At 44.1% G+C, this 18,763-nt stretch overlaps 1 protein-coding gene across 2 annotated transcripts in view; it reads right to left on the bottom strand.

Moving 5' to 3' along the window:
* The window catches only part of LOC138581140 (rho GTPase-activating protein 39-like), a 650,156-nt gene that overhangs the window by 42,172 nt on the left and 589,221 nt on the right, over window positions 1-18,763 (bottom strand). For both annotated transcript variants that reach the window (XM_069652244.1, XM_069652245.1), the window contains one exon: window positions 947-1,146. In XM_069652244.1, coding sequence (XP_069508345.1) covers window positions 947-1,146 — 200 coding nt within the window. The remainder of the gene's footprint in view (window positions 1-946; window positions 1,147-18,763) is intronic.

Here is an 18,763-nt window from a genome sequence, read left to right as displayed (position 1 = left end):
TATATATATATATATATATATATATAATTTTCTAATCCCCCCTAAAAAATGTGATGTTTTTTTTGTTAAAATATTTGCGGTAAAAGACCCTGCGAAAAAACATCTTGCGATGAAAGAACGTCGTACCTCTTTGACCCAGCAGAGGTGGGCCTTCTAGTAAGATAGAGGACATTTAAGAAGCAATTAAGAAAGCAGTGTTCTCAAACAGATCGGAAAGGAAAAAAGCCAATGGCTTACTCACTTAAAATTTGACAATTCAACCAATAAATATCTCAATCACTGACGTCTTGAGCATTTTGTCCACAAAGTCCTTAAGCCACAGCAGAGACATGTTGGTGCTGCATACAAATTTAGTTAACATAATGGTAGTACAACAATTCCATGGAGGATTGCTGTCAGATGAATGCGGTCAGCAGCATGCTACAAGAGGTCCAGAGCCTTCAAGAGGTAGTTTATGTACTTAATTATGACTTAATGGGGGTGCTCTTCAATGGTCTAGGTTTTCTACTGGCTCTTGAAGCCAGTTCATTCATAAGTATTTTGGGACAGATGAAGCATGATACAAATCACTGCAGGAAAAACGTGGCATGCATACGCTCATAGATAAGGTCATAAAGCAACATGCTAATCACAGAGGAACCCATATACCATTCACAATGTTTGAAACTATAAAGATGCATAGGAGGGGTCCTTTGAATTCCATCATACTTCTAACATGTTCTTTCACATTGAGCAGCCCATATATTCGTCATTGCTTCTATCTAGGCTATCACATATAGCAACCAGGTGCACACTAAGTAATGGCATCCTTGATTAAATGGCAGAAGCAGTATCTCAGTACCTCTGGTTTTCACTGGCTTTTCATATTTTTATATTGAAAGCGAATATACACACAATCCTTCATAAAAAGCCGACCACATGATATATGCAGAGCATAAAGACAAACCTGAAAATTCCTTCAGTCTGTTCCCCGCCCAGAGCCAGGACCTGCCGAGAGAGCTCAGTTTGTACCCAGGGCAGCTTGCGGTCTGGATACATTTCCTGCTGCCGCAACATGATCTCTTGTAGAGAGCTGCCAAACAGGGAGGGCGTAAGAATGGCATTGCGGGCATGCTCAATCTCTTCGAGGGTCGGCTTCCGAACACCCTGGAAAGGAGAAGTTATTCAAGGTCACATAAGAACAAAGGCTTCACACACCTCCAGCTTGCATCATAAACAAAACCAGTGGTGAAACTGCAATCCATTGAAAATTATTCAGACTTCTTGGATAGTCAAGGCTACTCTACATCCACATTTTTATAGATTCACAATTGGCAAATTCTTGACTGACCCAGGGGTCAGCAAACTGTGGCTTGGTAGATGCTTTGCACCATGACCCCCATGATCCCTCATCATTGACTTTGCTTGATAAGGATAAAGGGAGATGTAGTCCAAAATATCCAAAGAGCAAAAAGATGCAGACCTCTGGTTTAAGCAATGGCTCTTCAGTCCCTTTCAATCTCATTCAGACTGTGACCATAGGGCACCAATCCAACACTCAATACAGGTTGCCGACAACTCAAAGAATATACTGAACACACATCATACTTGAGCTGTTGCACCTCAGGACATTTCACTATACCAACTCAGATAATTCCAGCCTCACAATTTCTCGCCCCATAATGCAGTGTAGCCCATTCTATGCATCAATACATCTTCCCCATTTTTCACCATCCAAGGAGATTTCACTTCCTTTCCACTCTTGGTTTACTTGTGCTAAGCATGCCATGCCACAACTGTGACCTCTTAATCTACACTTTATAACTGCCTCCCAAAACATACCAGGTGATAACCAATGCTGGTTCCTATTCTGCATTTGCCACCATCACAGATGCATCAGAGCTGCAGTGCAGCTGGATGGAAAAGCCCATTCAATTGGACTACTTAAAGCACAGATCTACGTTATGCTTTCATAATTTAAAGCGGTTGCCAGTCAACCCATATTTTAGTTTCTGGTGTCTGGGACGTGATGCAGAATACAGAGATGAGTGCCAATTTTTAATGGCGGGTTTTCAGTTATGAAAGAGGCATCTTTTTTTGGTGGGGGAGAGCTAGTCTTGTCAGTTGCAGTCCCCCGTCCATTGGCATGTTTCATGTAATGGCAAAAATAAACTGAGTAGCACTAAACTCTGTGTGGCGATACAATCCCTATAACTCAAATTCGATCATAACAAAGGGCATCTCTTTCTGAGGCGGTGTTTCAGGAGACGGGCTAGCAGAGATTAGTACTCGGCAAGGGGGAGCAGCCTCTGAGCCAGTGAGGAGGCTTGAAATGGGGAATTACTGGACGGTAATCCCCAGCCATGAGCCGCCTCGCGGCGGGAGGCCCCAATCTTTCCCCGCCATGAATGAGGCAAGTGCTCCGTACCCACCCCCCCTCCACAGCCCCCCCCACCCTTCCCTCCATTTACCTGCTTTTTTGCTCCTCATCGGGAGCGGACGCGCTGGAAACACTTCTATCTCTAGTGCGTCTGCTCCCGATATGCGTTAGGCCACCATGGAAAGGAAGAAGTGACTACACTTAGTCCCTCCTCTGCTTTCCATTGCAGCCATTTTTTGAAAACTTTTCACATTTTTTGAATGGCCACCATAGAAAGGGAGAAGGGACTAACCGCAGTCTTTGCCTGCGGTGCCTCCCCCTACCCTTCCGCCCTTGCCCCCCTTTTCCCCGGTGGACAAGGTGGTGCCCGACGTAGTTCAGCAAGACCCTGATCTGTCGGATGATGCGCAGGGTGATCAGGACAGTGAAGACCAGCCCCGCTTTATTGGAGCTTTCCACGACCGGGTGCTGGCCATGATGTGTATTGGATGTTCCAGTGCCTGAGGCACCGCTCCGAAGGAGGTTGTGCTTTCCGGGGCGTTCACCTTATCTCCTTCGGAGCGCACCGGCCTGTTCTTGCAGGACGACGTTTTGGCCCAGGTCCGCAGAATCTGGGAGAAGCCACACTCTGGACTTTTCGTCAATAAGAAAATTAACGCTGCATTTTTCGGAAGAGGTGGCCCTAGCATCTTGTCCGCCCCCCTCCTCCACGATGGTGGCTGCAACCACTTTACAGTCCAGGCCTGCATCATCCTTTTCTACGACAGCTACTCAGGTCCTGAGGAAAGAGGACAAGCTCCTCTACTCCCTTGGGAGGAAGATTTTTGCTAACTCGGCCCTGCAGCTCCGGCAGGCCAATGCAGAACTGGTGTTAGCGGGGGCGAATATGAAAATGTGGGAATGTCTGTCAGAGTTCGAGGAATTCATTCCAGTTGAGAAGCTGGAGGACTTTAAGGCGGGATTGTCCGATGCCAGGGTCTTGGCCCAGGATCTGCTGGAGGACGCGGCTCATCACTTCGACATTTCGGCTCGGGGCCTTATGCTGGGAGTCGATACCTCTCGACAGGCGTGGTTGCATGCCACCAGACAAGGTGTTGGACCAGCTGTTTGTTGGTAAGGAGCTTTTCCATTACACAACGGACGTGGAGCTGACCAAAACGAAGGACAGCACCCAGACAGCCAAGTTAAAACTCCTTTTAGAACCCAGAGACAGTTGTTGCAAAGCCGGCCCTCCTCTGGCTTCAGAGGGTTTCAAGATCGGAAATCCCACAGAGCAGATACCCCTTCGGGTAATAACTGCCGGAGGCAGCAACAGACTCAGTTTTTCTCCCGCTCCTCAGTCTCGTTCTCAGGTTCAGGTGGTAACACCACTGAAAAAAAAGCCAAATGAGGGTTCTCCGCGCTAGCACGAGACCCCGGTGGGAGGACACATTGCGTCTCATTTGGAGGCGTGGCAGACCATCACCGAGGACCGGTGGGTCTTGTCAGACGCTCGGGCGGGCTTCCGCTTACCCGTATCCCCTACCCCACCCTTCAACCCTCCCTTCCAGCAGTCGGGGTCGTCCTCCCTAAAAGCCGAGGTTCAGAAACTGCTGGACCTCAGAGCGGTGGAACCCATTCTCCTTGGGGAACGAGGGGAGGGCTTCTACTCCCGGCTGTTTACGGTGCCCAAACCCAGCCGGGCTGGCCTGCGCACCATCCTAGACCTTTCCCAGTTCAATCTTTTCCTACCCCAAGGGAAATTCAAGATGATCACGCCTGGCCAGATACGGTCCTCTTTGCAGATGGCCGATTGGCTCAGCGTGGTGGACCTTCAGGATGCGTACATGCATATTCTGATCTGCAATCCACACAGGAGATATCTCCGTTTCTCTGTGGGAGAGGATCACTTCCAGTTTTGAGTGCTTCTTTTGGCCTCAGCTCGGCACCTCGTGTCTTCACGAAGATGATGTCGTTGACTGCGGCCTATCTTAGTCTGCAGGGTATCCATGTGTATCCGTATTTGGACGACTGGCTCTTACGCAGCCCTTGCCCGTTGAAAGCTGCGTGCAATCTTCAGTCTCTCCTTCATCTCCTGTTCCATTTTGGGCTCGGTGAATTGGTGGAAATCTTCCATGATGGCCTCTCAGGACTTGATTTTCCTGGGTTTTCGCTGGAACATGGTCGACTGCAGAGTGTACCTGACCGGGGACAGAATGGCAGATCTGTTTGCCACGTGCCAGATGTTTGCGCAGTCAGAGAGCATGTCAGCCTGATAGTAGAGGCTTCTAAACTCATGCGTATTGGCTCTTCCTCTTGCTCGTCTCAAGATGAGGCGCACACAGATGGCTCTTCGGAGTTCTTGGCGTCAGGCTGTGGATCCGGACTCCAAGTTGATATTGATTCCGGCTTCCATGAGAGCGGACCTGGAGTGGTGATCGTCTCTCAGCAACCTGTTGGTGGGTGCAGGTTTTCAGGACCCAGCCCCTATGGAAACGGCCATGACGGACTCCTCCCTTCTGGGGTGGGATGCGACGTTGGATCTTCTTCAGGTCTCGGATCTTTGGTCATCTCAGGTCAAGTTCCTCCACATAAATCATCTGGAATTTCTGGCGATCTTCCTATCGCTCAAGGCGTCCAGACCGATCATTGCCAACAAAGTGGTCCGTATCCGCACGGAAAATGTGGTATCAATGTATTACATCAACAAGCAAGGGGGCACCAAGTCACCCCCTCTCGTGGACCTGCCCATCCAGATTTGGGAGTGGGCAGTTCGTCATGGTGTCTGGCTAGGTGCAGTACACATTCCGGGCCAGCTGAATGTCACGGCAGACGCCCTCAGTCGGCAGACGATGGTCAGCTACGAGTGGGAATTGAAGGCGGAGATCCTCTCATGGATTTTCCTGCGTTGGGGCACTCTGGAAGTGGACCTCTTCGCGACAGCGGCAAACAAGAAACTTCCACTGTATGCCTCCAGAAACAGGCTGGGAGCCTCCTCTCTGGGGGATGCTCCCGAGATTCCATGGCACAACATGAGGGCCTATGCTTTCCCGCCTCTGCTTCATCGGACGATTTGCAAGCTGAAGAACACAGTGAACTGTTCTCTTCTGCTCATAGCCCCATGGTGGCCGGCCAGGTTTTGATTCTCAGAACTTCAACACCTGTCGGTGTATCCACCAATGAGGCTACCGGTGAGTCCCGACCTGCTTCACCAGGATCAACAGCTGTGGCATCCCTCCCCACAATCGTTCAGCTTGGCGGCATGGTGCCCGAGTTCAAGTCATTAGAACATTTCAACCTGTCTGCTGATAACATGCGCATTATTAAGGCAGCCAGGAAACCCTTGACAAGGTCTCAGTATAGAAGCAAATGGCTTAGGTTCTGTCATTGGAGCTTAGACAAACAGCTGGACCCAAGGGTGGCTACGATTGACACTGTGCTGTCTTTCGTGTCTCACCTAGCAGAGTCGGGCATTCACGTTCTGTCTTGCAGAACTTATCTTTCGGCGGTATCTGCTTACCTATCCACGGGCCAATGCTCTTAGTCTCTGTCTAATCCAGTGGTTAGAAGACATTTCACGGGTTTGACGCGCCTTGATCCCATGGTTCACAAATCGCACCCGTCGTGGGATCTGAATGTGGTCCTTATAAACCTTTCGAACCAATGGCCATGGTGGACCTCAAGCACCTTTCGTGGAAGGTGTCCTTTTTGGTTTTTGGTTGCTGTTACTTCAGCAAGGTGTGTGAGTGAACTCCAAGCTTTATCGGTGGAGCATCCCTTCTTGGTTTGCCACAAGGATAAGGTGGTCCTACGGACAAATCCTTCTTTCCTGCCGAAGGTGGTCTCTGATTTCCATCTGAACCAATCGATCTTCCTACCGGTCTTCTTTCCGAACCCTACTTCAGAAGCGGAAAGGGTTCTGCATTGCTTGGATGTGAGAAGGACTCTTAAGTTCTATCTAGACAGAACATCTGAATTTAGGAACTCTTCTCAACTGTTGGTGACCTTTGGTAATCCACAAGGTAAACAGACCTCTAAGGAGACTATCTCGAGATGGATCGCTGCCTGTATTACGGAGTCGTACAATGTCCAAGGACTGCAGCCTCCTAAAGGTATTCATGCACACCTGGTGCGGGGCAAGGCAGCTGCAGTTGCCTTTCAAAAATATGTCCCCTGGGAGACCATCGCAAAAGCAGCTACTTGGGCCTCCCCATCGGCTTTTTGTAAAAATTATTGTCTAGACTTGAGCTCCAGATCTGATGCTCAGTTTGGCCAGGCTGTGCTGAAGAACCTTTTTCAATAGGGGTTTTTCCATCCACCCGTAGTTCCTGTAAGAAGTGATTGGGGATCTCCCATAAGTATGGAGGAAATGGGAACGGGACGTAGGAGTATAACCAGATTACTCACCGTAGTGACCCCCTTACTCCTAGTCCATAGTCCCCTTTCCTCCATACGCCTGCCAGCCGTCCCCTCTAATAAGGTTCCTCTATTATTACTTAAAGGTCTGTGACCTGGTGATAGAAAAGGACTGATGGGCGATGCACGTGGCGGAGCTAAGATGGGCGGGGTTACGGCCGCGTGCCGTACCCCGCGTCGAAAGAGAGGAAAGACTAAAAATGTTGCACATTTTTAGTGATGCTTTTACAAAGTGCTCCGGTCCATTCCCACAGGACGGAGGAATGTCCGATAAGTATGGAGGAAAGGGGACTAGGAGTAAGGTGGTCACCACTATGAGTAACCTGGGTATTCTGGGTCGAAGATGAGCACTGCAAGGAGTAGTGCACTGCTTCCTTTCATCCTCCACTTTCAGCCTTCAGGTTTCCAGGTCACGTATGTGCTTGCTGGTCCTACAGATATTGCGCAGCTGCTGCAGTGGGACCACTAACACGGTCTACAACAGACTACAAGTTTAGAGGAGCCAGCACTTTTATAATCACTTCATACTAACCCCGGTCTGTACAGGCTTAGGCAGAAACTTCTGGCCTTCCCAAGATTATTCACGCAGGATTTATTTCTTGGCCATTGACATGGGAATTAGAGCGGTATAAAAATGTGTTCATTTCTCCCTATTAACGCAATGGGAGTGGTCTTGCATTGCACCCTTATGTCATTATGGCGGCCTTTGTGCCAGGATGATTGTACGTGGTTTGAGGTTGCGACACAGAGGACATGTTTTAATCAGCAGGGGGAATACACCATCTATTCGCACCTAGTGCGAGTACACTAGGGGGATCACTAGAGATCCCTTGTTCTGCGAGAAGAGGGCATGTGATCGTTCCAAATGTGCTGCCAGCTGTGCAGCGTGCTCCAAGCAGCTCTGCATGATTAGTTTGCACGTAAAAAGAGTTGATGGTAGATTAAAACGGTAATTGGGGGTTAGTTAGGGAGAGTAAGTTAAACTTTTGGCCAAACATTTGCTTGGCAGATTTTCCCTACGTTCTACAAAGAGTATCGACATGCTTTAGGAATACTACCAAGCAATGCCAAATCTGAGATCGATATTAATGCAAGCCCTTTAGCTCCTCCGGGAACCCTAGAAGGGACTGCGTAGCTTAACACAAACTGCTTGCAAACTGGTGCTTTTGGTCAGACTCATATGCAGGTGCACGCTTTTGCACACACAAACCTTGCCACTGAATTCTGATTATATTTATTCCTGAATATCTGCAGCATTAGACCAACTATTTTATTTTACTCTATTTCTGCTGAAAGTGTTTTAAGTTATTTTTGATTTCATTACATCGTTTTTAGTCTTCAGCAGGTTTTAAAATTCGTTTATGTCAGTTGAGGTTTTGTTTCTTTTGCCTGGAAACACATTCACCTTCAATATCCTAAAATGGCCGCTGCCAGAGATGTGTGTAGAGACCGCTGCTCATTGGAAGCTTGGTCACCTGGTGAGGGACACATGATATGGTAACTTAAAATCATATTGTTCCTCATTCGATCTTGCTGCTTGACGTTAGACTCTTAAGCGGCTGCAGACCTTTGCACACACTAAACTAGCTGCAAATTATGATTATATTTATTACTGAATAGCTTTTTTAATCGTTTTTAGTGTTCTGCATATTTTAACAATAGATTGCATTACTTGATATGTTTCTTTTACTTGGAAACATTCACCTTTGCCATCCGAAGATGGCCACCACCCGAGATCTGCAATGAGTCCTGCAGGTAGCACGCAAGCACGTCTTCATGCCTAGTAAGTCAGCGACCAGTTTATACGCAGAACACCTTGGTGTGGGTAAAAAAGAAATATTCCACCTCATTGTGATCTAAATACTGCTAGTCTGTAATAATGATGCATTCTCCAAAAATGTTTGGTTTATGTGATACTTACCCATTAAAAATCAATTGAACTCACTTAAAAACATTAGCCTGATTAACATGTGCTAGTCCCTTCCCATAGGCAAGGCCACAGTATGGGCCCAGCATTTGCCCCAATGCCTTCTGTCATGCTCCAAGCCACAACTTCTCCAACTTGGTCAGATCATTTTGCAGAGAACTTCATAGTGTCCTCAAGGAGCCCTTGTTCTCATAGCCAGGACCATCAATCTGTTCACTTCCGGAGATACTGGAAAGTCCCAGAACTCACAGAGTATCCAGCACATCTTGAATCGACTTGCTGTTTGAGTTGGCAAATGCCTGAAACTCCCTCCTGTGATGTTCTAAGCGAATTGCCGTCAAAGATTCCGCAAGCGGTCGATCAATAGTATCCTATAAAACTGCGAAGTAGAAAAAAAACTCCAATCTTTATGCCTTCCTTAAAAATGGAAACAAAATAATAATTTGACAGATCTCTCAAACCTTAGTGGATCAACATACTTGGCGCAGACAATTGCGTGTCTATAAAAAACGTATTTATACTGCTAAAAAGAACTATTACATGTCCCCCAGATCTCTGCGATATCAGGCCCTGAAAGGAGCAGTTTAATTTTCTAAAAGAATTCTGAACACACTAGCTATCTCAAACACCTTGATTTCCAGTGTTTTTCACAGCAAAAATTGTACTGTTGGCATTTCACTGAAAACAGCTGTCGCCACCACACCGCTGAGAAAGCCTGGGCCTGATCCAACAGACATCAGCAACTTTGCATCCCATATCAAACCTTCCTTTCCAGACTACATCCATATAGAACGCAGTAATTAAACATCTGCAATCATTTACGCAAGATACTAGACAATTTGGTCCGTTCCATGCCAATTTTAGGCCTAGTAGAGGAGCAGAGTCAGGGTTGCCAATAGAGCAATATGGTACTGGAGCTTGGGTGCACCTAGATTTATCCACAGTTAATCATAATATTTGTATTTGCCTTTTGAAAACTGTGAGTATACATGTCCTGGCTTTCAGACTGCTGGAGTCTTTTCTGGCTAAGAGGTCTCAATGGGTCTCCATCTTCCCTTTCTGTTGTGAGAAGTTTTTGTTGGAAGTTTGAAGTACCCACCCTACACTTCTTAATCACTACTTGCGTCCTTTAGCTATGTTGGTTAGACTTTTTGCCCTTGTTTTCATTCATTTGAAAGATGCAGATCTCTTGTCTTCAACAGTTTTGAACACTGTATGAATGCATTTAATGTCTGGAAGAACACCAATCCTCTGAAGTAGAATCACACAAGTTGCAGATATTAACTTTTATTGGACAAACTGAAACATCTATGAAGAGACTGGACAAAACATCAGCTCACAATGTCCCACAGAGTTCTTCATCAGATGTCGCAGAGTGAAATGATTTGTAAAGGAAAACCACAGCACAGGTTATTCTCAAAATGAAAAAATAAAAAAGGTTTAATTGGCTGGAGGAACAGAATGAATGGAATGTGTGCCTGGAATGGTTTTCTCATTTAAAAGGCCATAAAAAGCAGAATCAAAATAAAAAAATTCTGATTGGAGGGTCTCCACATTTAGACTTCTTGTTGGCGTGGCAGACTCGCTGGGCACGTGGCCATATGCCTCTGTGGTGAAACATGTATGCATCACCTTGGATAAAGATTTATCCTCTGAAAGATAGGTTTACCAGCCATAAAAACATGCTTCTTCTTACCAAGTCAACTCAGTAAGAGATTTCCTCATCTTGACTGATGCTCTAAGAAAAAGGCAGAAAGTTTTGCTTAGGGTTTCCTGGACTTGGGGAGGCAGGCACAGGATTTACTGAACCGCCGCAACTCCCTTAAGTTCGAACTTATACATTTGACCGAAGGGTAAAATGAGATCACTTTATTAGGGTGCTTATATACGTTCCAAAGTGACCCAAAGGATATGTTTGGTTTCAAAGGATATGAGCCGGGAGGTTATCTTAAGGGCAAGGTACATGTGTTGGAAGCAAGACAATGCCGAGCAGCACGGGTTCGAAACCAGGTCCTGCGCTTAGAGGCTGCACTCTAAGCATGGAGTGCGATATAAGAACCCTATTTATTTTTACAGCTTTCAAATAATTATAAATTCATATACAGTGCTCAAGATGAGATGATTTTGAGACCTGAGTATTTCCACTTACTTGGAAAAAGTAGCTCTCATTCTTGACTGTACGATTTTTATTCATGGAGATAAATATTTGTCATTGTAAAACAGATATTGTACATGCAATCCCTACCTTTTTTAATGGAGTAACTATGCAAAAGAAAATAGATTTTTTAAAATCTTTAAGACCATCTTACGATCATGAAATATTTTCAGACTCCATTTTGTGACACGTTCCACAGATGCTACTGGTCTGAACACCTCAACGGAGTAGTGAAGGACTGATACCTGTGTATTTTTACTGCCTTTTATTTTGACAGTTCGCCATCTATTAAGGTAAACCATGGCCAGGTACGCCTTTTATCTGGAACTCGGTTTCTAACTGATTACACTTCTTATGTGCTCAAACAACACCCTTTCTCATGTTTCCAACATGGTCTCAGAGTCCTATTATGGCAGGACAAAGTCTGATTTTCTGGCTCTCTGTAAATGTAGAGTCTAGCAGAGTAGAGCATATAATGATTAACATGAAAGCAGGTCTCTAGTAGATCACATGGGTGTAAAACCAACATTTGGAAAGAGATATCTACCATTTCCTAGCAACGTTTTCATCATGAAGAGAGGTTATTCCGGATCCTACTGGGACTTGTAACACAGGCCTTGAGACCGGCGGCAAAAGTAACAATTACACCACTTACAGCCGAATTTTTACCCTTATTTCAGTAGACAATTTACTCTAATCCATACTATAAAGCATCTTGGCAAATTGTTACCTCCTCTCGATCTTACAAAAACATGCAGTCTGCCCTGAAAACTTTAAACAAAACAAACATTCAGTAAGGCTTGAAAGATTATCAACTAATTCAGGCCAAGGAGACATATAAAAAAACACAAATAAAGGCTGACCCAGCGGGAATAGGCTGTTTTACCTGCACCTGTGGACCATTACATTAAAGTCTGTGTCAGGGAGGGTGGGAGCAAACTATATTAAGGTCCTGAAAAATCTGCATTGAGGCATACAGTCATCTTCATCGTATACAGCCCAAACCTTTTTACCACGATAGGTCATGGGATCTCAATTTTCTCAGCAGTGGAATTAACCAACACCCTATCGGATCACACAATACATGAGGTCACCCACGTCAGGCCAGGTCCCCATTGTTATTTTAAGAGTGGCCCATCATTATGGCTACTTTTTCCGACCCCGAATTGGGATAGCTGCTATGGCCATGCAACTCTTTCTTCATGGAAACTAACGTAGGTCATATACATTAAAAAAGGGACATTATTTCTATACTGGACCCCTGAATCATGATTAAACAGAACGACTGCCTGACTTGAAAGCGAACGAATCATAGCCCCGGGCCCAGCCTGATATTTTTCTCAGCAGCGCTGGGCCAGTCAAGTAATTCTTTGGTGTTGCCCTTGTGTTCTATTAGTACGTATTTCCAAAAATGTGTTCTCTTTTTAGTCTTCTACTTGGTTTTATGGGGGTCAACCTCAAAGGAGTGGATGAACCCTGGGGTGTACTACTACTTGAACAGCGTCATCATAATGGAGTTGTTCGAGTTGACTACCCCACAACCAAGGGTGATGACCGTATTTTCTGCATCAGCATTGAAATTAGAAAGGGTTACCAACTGTCGTGTGAGAACTAAGTATGCCCACCAAGCTTCGTTCGGAGGATTGCAATACTGTTGTGATATTGGAGATGTGGCGATTAAGTATCCGCTCAGCCACTAAGAACTTGCTACACGGGCTGCAACATATTTAGCCCCATCACAGACAACGTCTGATTCTCTGGCTCTGTGTCAATGTAGAGCCTAGCAGAGTAGAGCATATCATGATTAACACGAAAGCAGATCTCTAGCAGATCACATGGGGGCAAAACCAACATTTGGAAAGTGATAACTACCATTTCCTAGCAAAGTTTTCACCCTACAATAAAGCAGCGTTTGATCCTGCAGCAGCTGGGTTTATTCCGGATCCTACTGAGACCACAGTCATACAACTGTATAGCAAGCAGTTAGAAACACTGAATAACCACATATATAAAGCTTGCAAATCATGGAAGATCAGATTAAAAATTGGCGCAAGCCACCTCATCAGAGGTTAGGGTGTGATAGGAGGCTAGGGGCATGCCGAGATTTGCATCTGGACAAATTGACTTCAACAAATCTGGTAGGGTGCAAATAATTTCAGGACTCATGCTTCCGGTTTGTTAGAGAGATTAGTCGCTGCTTCTGATCGACTATGTCAAAGACTGCAGAGTCTAATTAGACTAGCAGACATTCATTTCCAATAACCAAAAGCATGTATGCTTCATCCATACCCTGTAAAATGACTGTCCAAGTGTGAATTGGGGTACTATGTCTAGTCTGATGGAATTCATCAAAAGGTTGTGAGCCTGAATGACGGGTGATGTATGTCTGGAGATCAAATGCAACTGGCCTTTCAATGATCTTAGTGGGTAATCTGGTGATAATTGCTCAGCTTGCACGCAACCCTACACATTTTCATTCTGCTACCCTGCTATAAGGATGGCGATGGGAAATGTGCTTTTATTTGGGGAGTCGTTCGTTTACTGTGAAAGGGCCGTGTTAAAGATGAGAATCCGAAAAGTATTCAAGGCAGAAAGGTTTCTGGGAATTCCGGCTATGTTATTCAGTGGAAGCCTTTTCTGGTTTATTTCTGGTCTTTTTTCTGAAATGTTGTGAATGAAGAATTGCTTTTTTTCACTGTGGCTATCTTGATGAAGCGGAGCAAGGAAGCGTAGGGACAGAACGTTAAGATCACTATTTTAAACATGCTTTACTTTGCTTGGAACCTCATTGCTAGGGTTTGTTAGGTAGATTTGACTAATGTTGCATGTTTTCATTTTCTTCTGGTTGCTTCTTTGAGTAGGTGTGGCTGTCAGTTGAAGGAGAATTGCACAACTCTTTGGTTACTGTATCTTTGTGTTCATGTCAGTTGTGAATGCTACCAAGTGGCAGAGGATCCAATATTGTTTTTGCACCGAGTGGAGCGGCAGTCTGCTGCTGTTACAAGATACTGTGGTATTATTTGGTAAAGTTGTTGACATTTGAAATTTCAAGAGTGATCTGTGAACCCACATTGGGCGGGGGGGGGGGGGTACAAAGGAAAAATGTGTGCATTCTGATAGCTAGCTACCCAGAATATGACGTTGTAAGGGGAATGGCAAAGGGTGTTGCCCAGTGTTCGGCTCAGTCTAGCCGGTCTGTTTTAATAAAATTTAGAATGCTGATGGTGGAGATTATGACATTTAAATTAACATCCTTTAGTTCTTGGTTGTGTGCAGAGTTGATGATCTAGGCTGGGAAGACTATCTAGCTAGGCTTCTCTGCACTAATATTGTTCAGGTTGCATCCAGGAACATTTTAGTCCGGAGGGAATCAGAATGCGTTTATTTGATTGTAAAAAAGCAATTATAAAAAACGTAATGCTATCGCTTGGCACATAGCTTTAAAAGCAATCAATTTGTACAATACATACATTTCCTTCAACATTTAAAATGTATAAGAATCAGACTTCAGCTTAAAAGTGAAGATATTTAAACATGTATCTAATGGTGGTATTCGAGTATGCAACTTCAGAAGTTTGAAGGCCTGACGGATAAAGGAATTAAGTGCCCAGGTTATACATACATCTTGCAACAAAAAAAGCTGAAATCAAAGTTCTTTTGCAATTGTAGTATAAAAAAAAAACCAGGAGAATAAAAAGTGTTTTAGCGTTTCAATATACGTTTCGCAAAAGGAGCAGACTTGAGATTCAATTCCATGTCTATTAAAACCTTTAACATCATTGCCAGTGGATGTACTCTTATAGACCTTGCCAATCGAAAACTCCCTGCTGTGGGCTTGATCAGCAGCACAAACATTGTAAACCAGCAAGTATTCAGTGTCAACAGCTGACCTGTACTTCTCAAACTGCTCCTTTTCAATTAGCTTTTGCTGAGGTTGGTAGGTATCCACTTCACATGATGGGTCATGGGGTGCAGCCCAATCCGATATTCTAACATATCCACCAGACAAGTACGTGCTAGCTATGCTACCCTGATGGGAACTACTAGATGAACACCACATTACAATACAGAATGGGCTGCTCTGTTTACACTAGTGACATCATCCCCGTCACAACGTGATGATGTCATGATGCCAATTTCAGACGTCGCTAAAAGGTGGCCCTTTTGAAAACGAAATACATGGCCACATGGACAAGACGCCTCACTCCTACAAGCATGGCAGCTCTTAAGGAGGTTGAGTGGAGATTTTTGACCTTACTGAAACATATATTCTAGAGCCTCCTTTTTTATTTATTTACTTTTTATCTTTTACTCTATTCTCGTTTTAATAGGGACATTATACTCCAGGTGCTAACCTGACAGAAGCACTATATTTGAGAAAGGTTTCCCAGAGAGAAAGCCTGAGTGAAACACCTCTTTTCTTACTTGTATAAGATGACTCACTATCCTCACAGAATCTTTGTATTCTTATGCTTAAGAAACCATGTAGTGATTCTACACTATGACGAGGATCCCCACAATTACTATCAGTTGCCATTGGTAACAGACCATAGAAGCGGCGAGTACTGCTCCCACATGTCCATGTTAAAGAAACATTTTACACATATTGAACTTAGATAGCAAAATGCCCCTCATCTTTTCTCTGTTAGGTGGAAGACAATGGCACAATTACAATTGTTCTAAAAGAGACAAGTATTCGATTAGGAGAATAGAGGAATGAGAGCTGGTGACTGTTCAGAGATAAGGGAAGGTGAGATGTAGGCTTGTTTTCCTGCACCCAAGGTTCTTTGTGTCGTGGGTATTTCTACTATTACCTAAACCACGTCATATGTTAGACTAGAACATTTGCTGATTTCTGTCATTAGGGACATCGTACCCTGAGTTGACATCACACAGCTTTCCAAAATCTATCCCCTTGAAAATTGGTGCTTTTAGGACCTTGGAGATCATAATGTACATTTGCTTTATCATACCACACGTTTAATTTATATATTTGTCGTTTAATTAGCGAATTCATGAAACCCACTTACTGAAAAATATCTTTCTCTGATTGTTCATAGAACTATCAACTGATCAAGATCCCTGATGAAGGGATTCATTCTGGAAACATGTTGGGTCAATTAATTAAAAATGTATATATTTCTTTAAAAGAAAAGAATGCTTGGATGTGAAGTTACTGTGTTCAAAAAAATGTTTTTTATGGCTCCACGTAGAACAGCAATAAGTATTTGAAACATAATTGTCAGTCTTTTGAAAAAGTTGTACATCCGTGTAAAACATTAAATTCAATGTTTGGCTGTTTTTGGTCTAAAACAGTCTATCCTTGGGGACTATTCCTTGCTTTGTTTGTTTTCGGACCATGTGCCAGGAGTGATTTTTCTCCCCTGCACCTTAACACTTATGAAATAGGACATTTAATATATGGCTTTAGCCTTTTTTTTTAAAGTTTACTTTAAATACATACAATAAGGAGTGCATTGTGTCTCATTTTGGAAACTACTAGATGGAACAAATGCAACGATTAGGGCTGAGGTGTACCTCACCTTTTCATGGATTGCAACAGACTACAGGTAGTACAATAGTTTATTCAACCTTGGTTTACTCACATCAAGCTATCCTGCATGCAACAGAACTTAATGAATAGTGTTCACTTTAAACCCATAAGCTTCAGTACGGAGCGAGGGCAGACCTTGAAATATTGCAAGTGACTGGTGAAGGCCCAGCAACAGAACTACTGGACACTGCCCAAATGCCACCTACATATTGAACTACTATTTCTCATACATGCCACCAACGCACTGTTCCAACGTTGTCCTGTCCCGTCACGTGAGGCACAATGCAGCACCAGAATTGAAATGTTCTACACACCAACTTTCCATTGCTGAAATGTGCTAGAATCACAATTGTATTTTTTTTTAAAGAACTGAGACAGAGGTTGGGTGCAGGGGGTGGTGCATTAAAATGACTGAGCTGGCAGAGATGAAAAGGGACTTCAGGCAGATCAGGTGGACAGAGTGATGGCAACCTAAAAGGACAAATGATGAGCACAGATAGCACTCAGCAAACTCCATGGGCACAGATGGGGTGACAGAGATATGGAGGGGGAGGCAGGGTGGATGAAGCATGGAGAAACGGAGTGGAGAACGGACAAAAAGAAGCAGATGATGGGCAGAATGGGAAACAGACCGAAGGAAGGATGCTGGGAACGAAACACAGGTCATTCAGGCGAAGGACACAGGCAGGCAAGTAGCACAAGGAAGTGGACAAGAAGGAAATGGGAGAAAGGAAGAAGCAAAGGACTGTGGCAGCGAGGAGAAACGGAACAGAGAAAGTAGGGGGCAATGATGGATAATAAACCAGAAAATGGGAGTAGGTGGAGAGCCAATGGGTAGGTTTAGCATGCCTATAGCATGGAGTTGAAATAATTGGCGGGTCACACGATTTCCCTCCCCCCCCCATCCTATGCCGCAACACAAAACAATGGGTAGGTAAAAAGGAAAAACAGCAAGATGGGCTATGATTGTAAAACAAGCACTCTCGTATTGCTTTGAAGGGGCAGTAAACAAGAAGTCAGTGAAATGGGTTCAACGTACCCACATCGATGACCCTCTACCTCATGGGTCTGCAATATACAGCTCTCTAGATGTTTTAGACTGACTCCCATGATACTTCACCATGGACTATGCTGGAAGAGGATTATGGGAGTTGTAGTCCAAGGAATCGGGCAAACAAAAGGTTGCACCCCTGCTCTACCTTTTGGTGTGCTGTTCCTGTAACACAAGACATTCTTGCTACAATTTAGAAATGGGTGTCTTTCCTGGGACTCATTACTAAGTGGTAAAGAAAGTAAGCGCTCGTGACTTATCTCCAACTACACAACACCATTAATCTGCCCATATTCCAAGCAGCCGAGACATCTCAATGGCATAAGCCAATATGCAAGAATTACAGATTATATAGAAATAACTGTTTCTGCGCAAAGTTATTCCACGAAATCAAACTATTATCAATATGCTGCCTGCCAATTGAAATGGTTATGCTGGACTTTGTCTCTCCTTACATGTGGCCAAGAAAATAAATCTAGTGATGTACAGTGTTTTCTGACCTATATCTCACAGCTCTTGAAATAGCAATCAATACCTTTGTGGTTCGTCTCATTTATTGGTCCCGTGATAACTCTGACGTATCCACTCAAAAAGGCGCCCTTCCTGAGGACTAGAGCGCTGAAACAGCATTAGCCTTACTCCATTTATGATTTGACTTTGGTAAAAGATTTAGTAATGAGAAACATGAGCCACCTTCAAAGGCTGGTTCCCTGGTAATTAGTATTTTGTTCTGCATGCTTATCTAAATTTGGTAGTTTTATGGGATTAACATTTGTTCTCTTATTTGATATTGAACAAAAGACGGTGGATGTACTGAACAGAAATGAATCGTTGGACTGTATTTATTGGGTCTATGTTATTTTCGAGTGCTAAAATATGCACAAAGTATGTGCAAACAGTTTTTTTTTTATCAAGTTAAACTATTTTAATATTGATCCTTGAAACAGTTTCTATATTAAAAAAATGTGTGCTTAATTACATGTATTATGGGTCAGAACCCAGCTTCCTTTCGCATATTTAGCCTGTTCCTCCTTACAGTGCTCAGCGTCATTTCTGCCTATTACACACATTCATTTTATTTGAATTTTATTGTTTAAAGCACAGCCCTAGCTCAAGAGCATCTAAGCACTGTACTTGCAGTGTCATGGCCTGAATAGAAAGGCAATGTAGTTTGCATAGGACAGGGGTTAGGCTGTCAAATTTCTATGTACCTGTAATAAAATGCTCTGTAATGGGGTCGACCGTTCTAGGGTAGCCACATTTCCCTCCTCCAATGTGTGACACCACAAGTGCCTACACCATGGTCTGGAAATCCTGCAGCA

Source organism: Ambystoma mexicanum, chromosome 3p (assembly GCF_040938575.1).
Source record: "Ambystoma mexicanum isolate Mex_15411 chromosome 3p, UKY_AmexF1_1, whole genome shotgun sequence".
NCBI lineage: Eukaryota > Metazoa > Chordata > Amphibia > Caudata > Ambystomatidae > Ambystoma > Ambystoma mexicanum.
The sequence above is the reverse complement of the archived record's forward strand: the minus strand, read 5'-3'. Positions and strand labels throughout refer to the sequence as shown.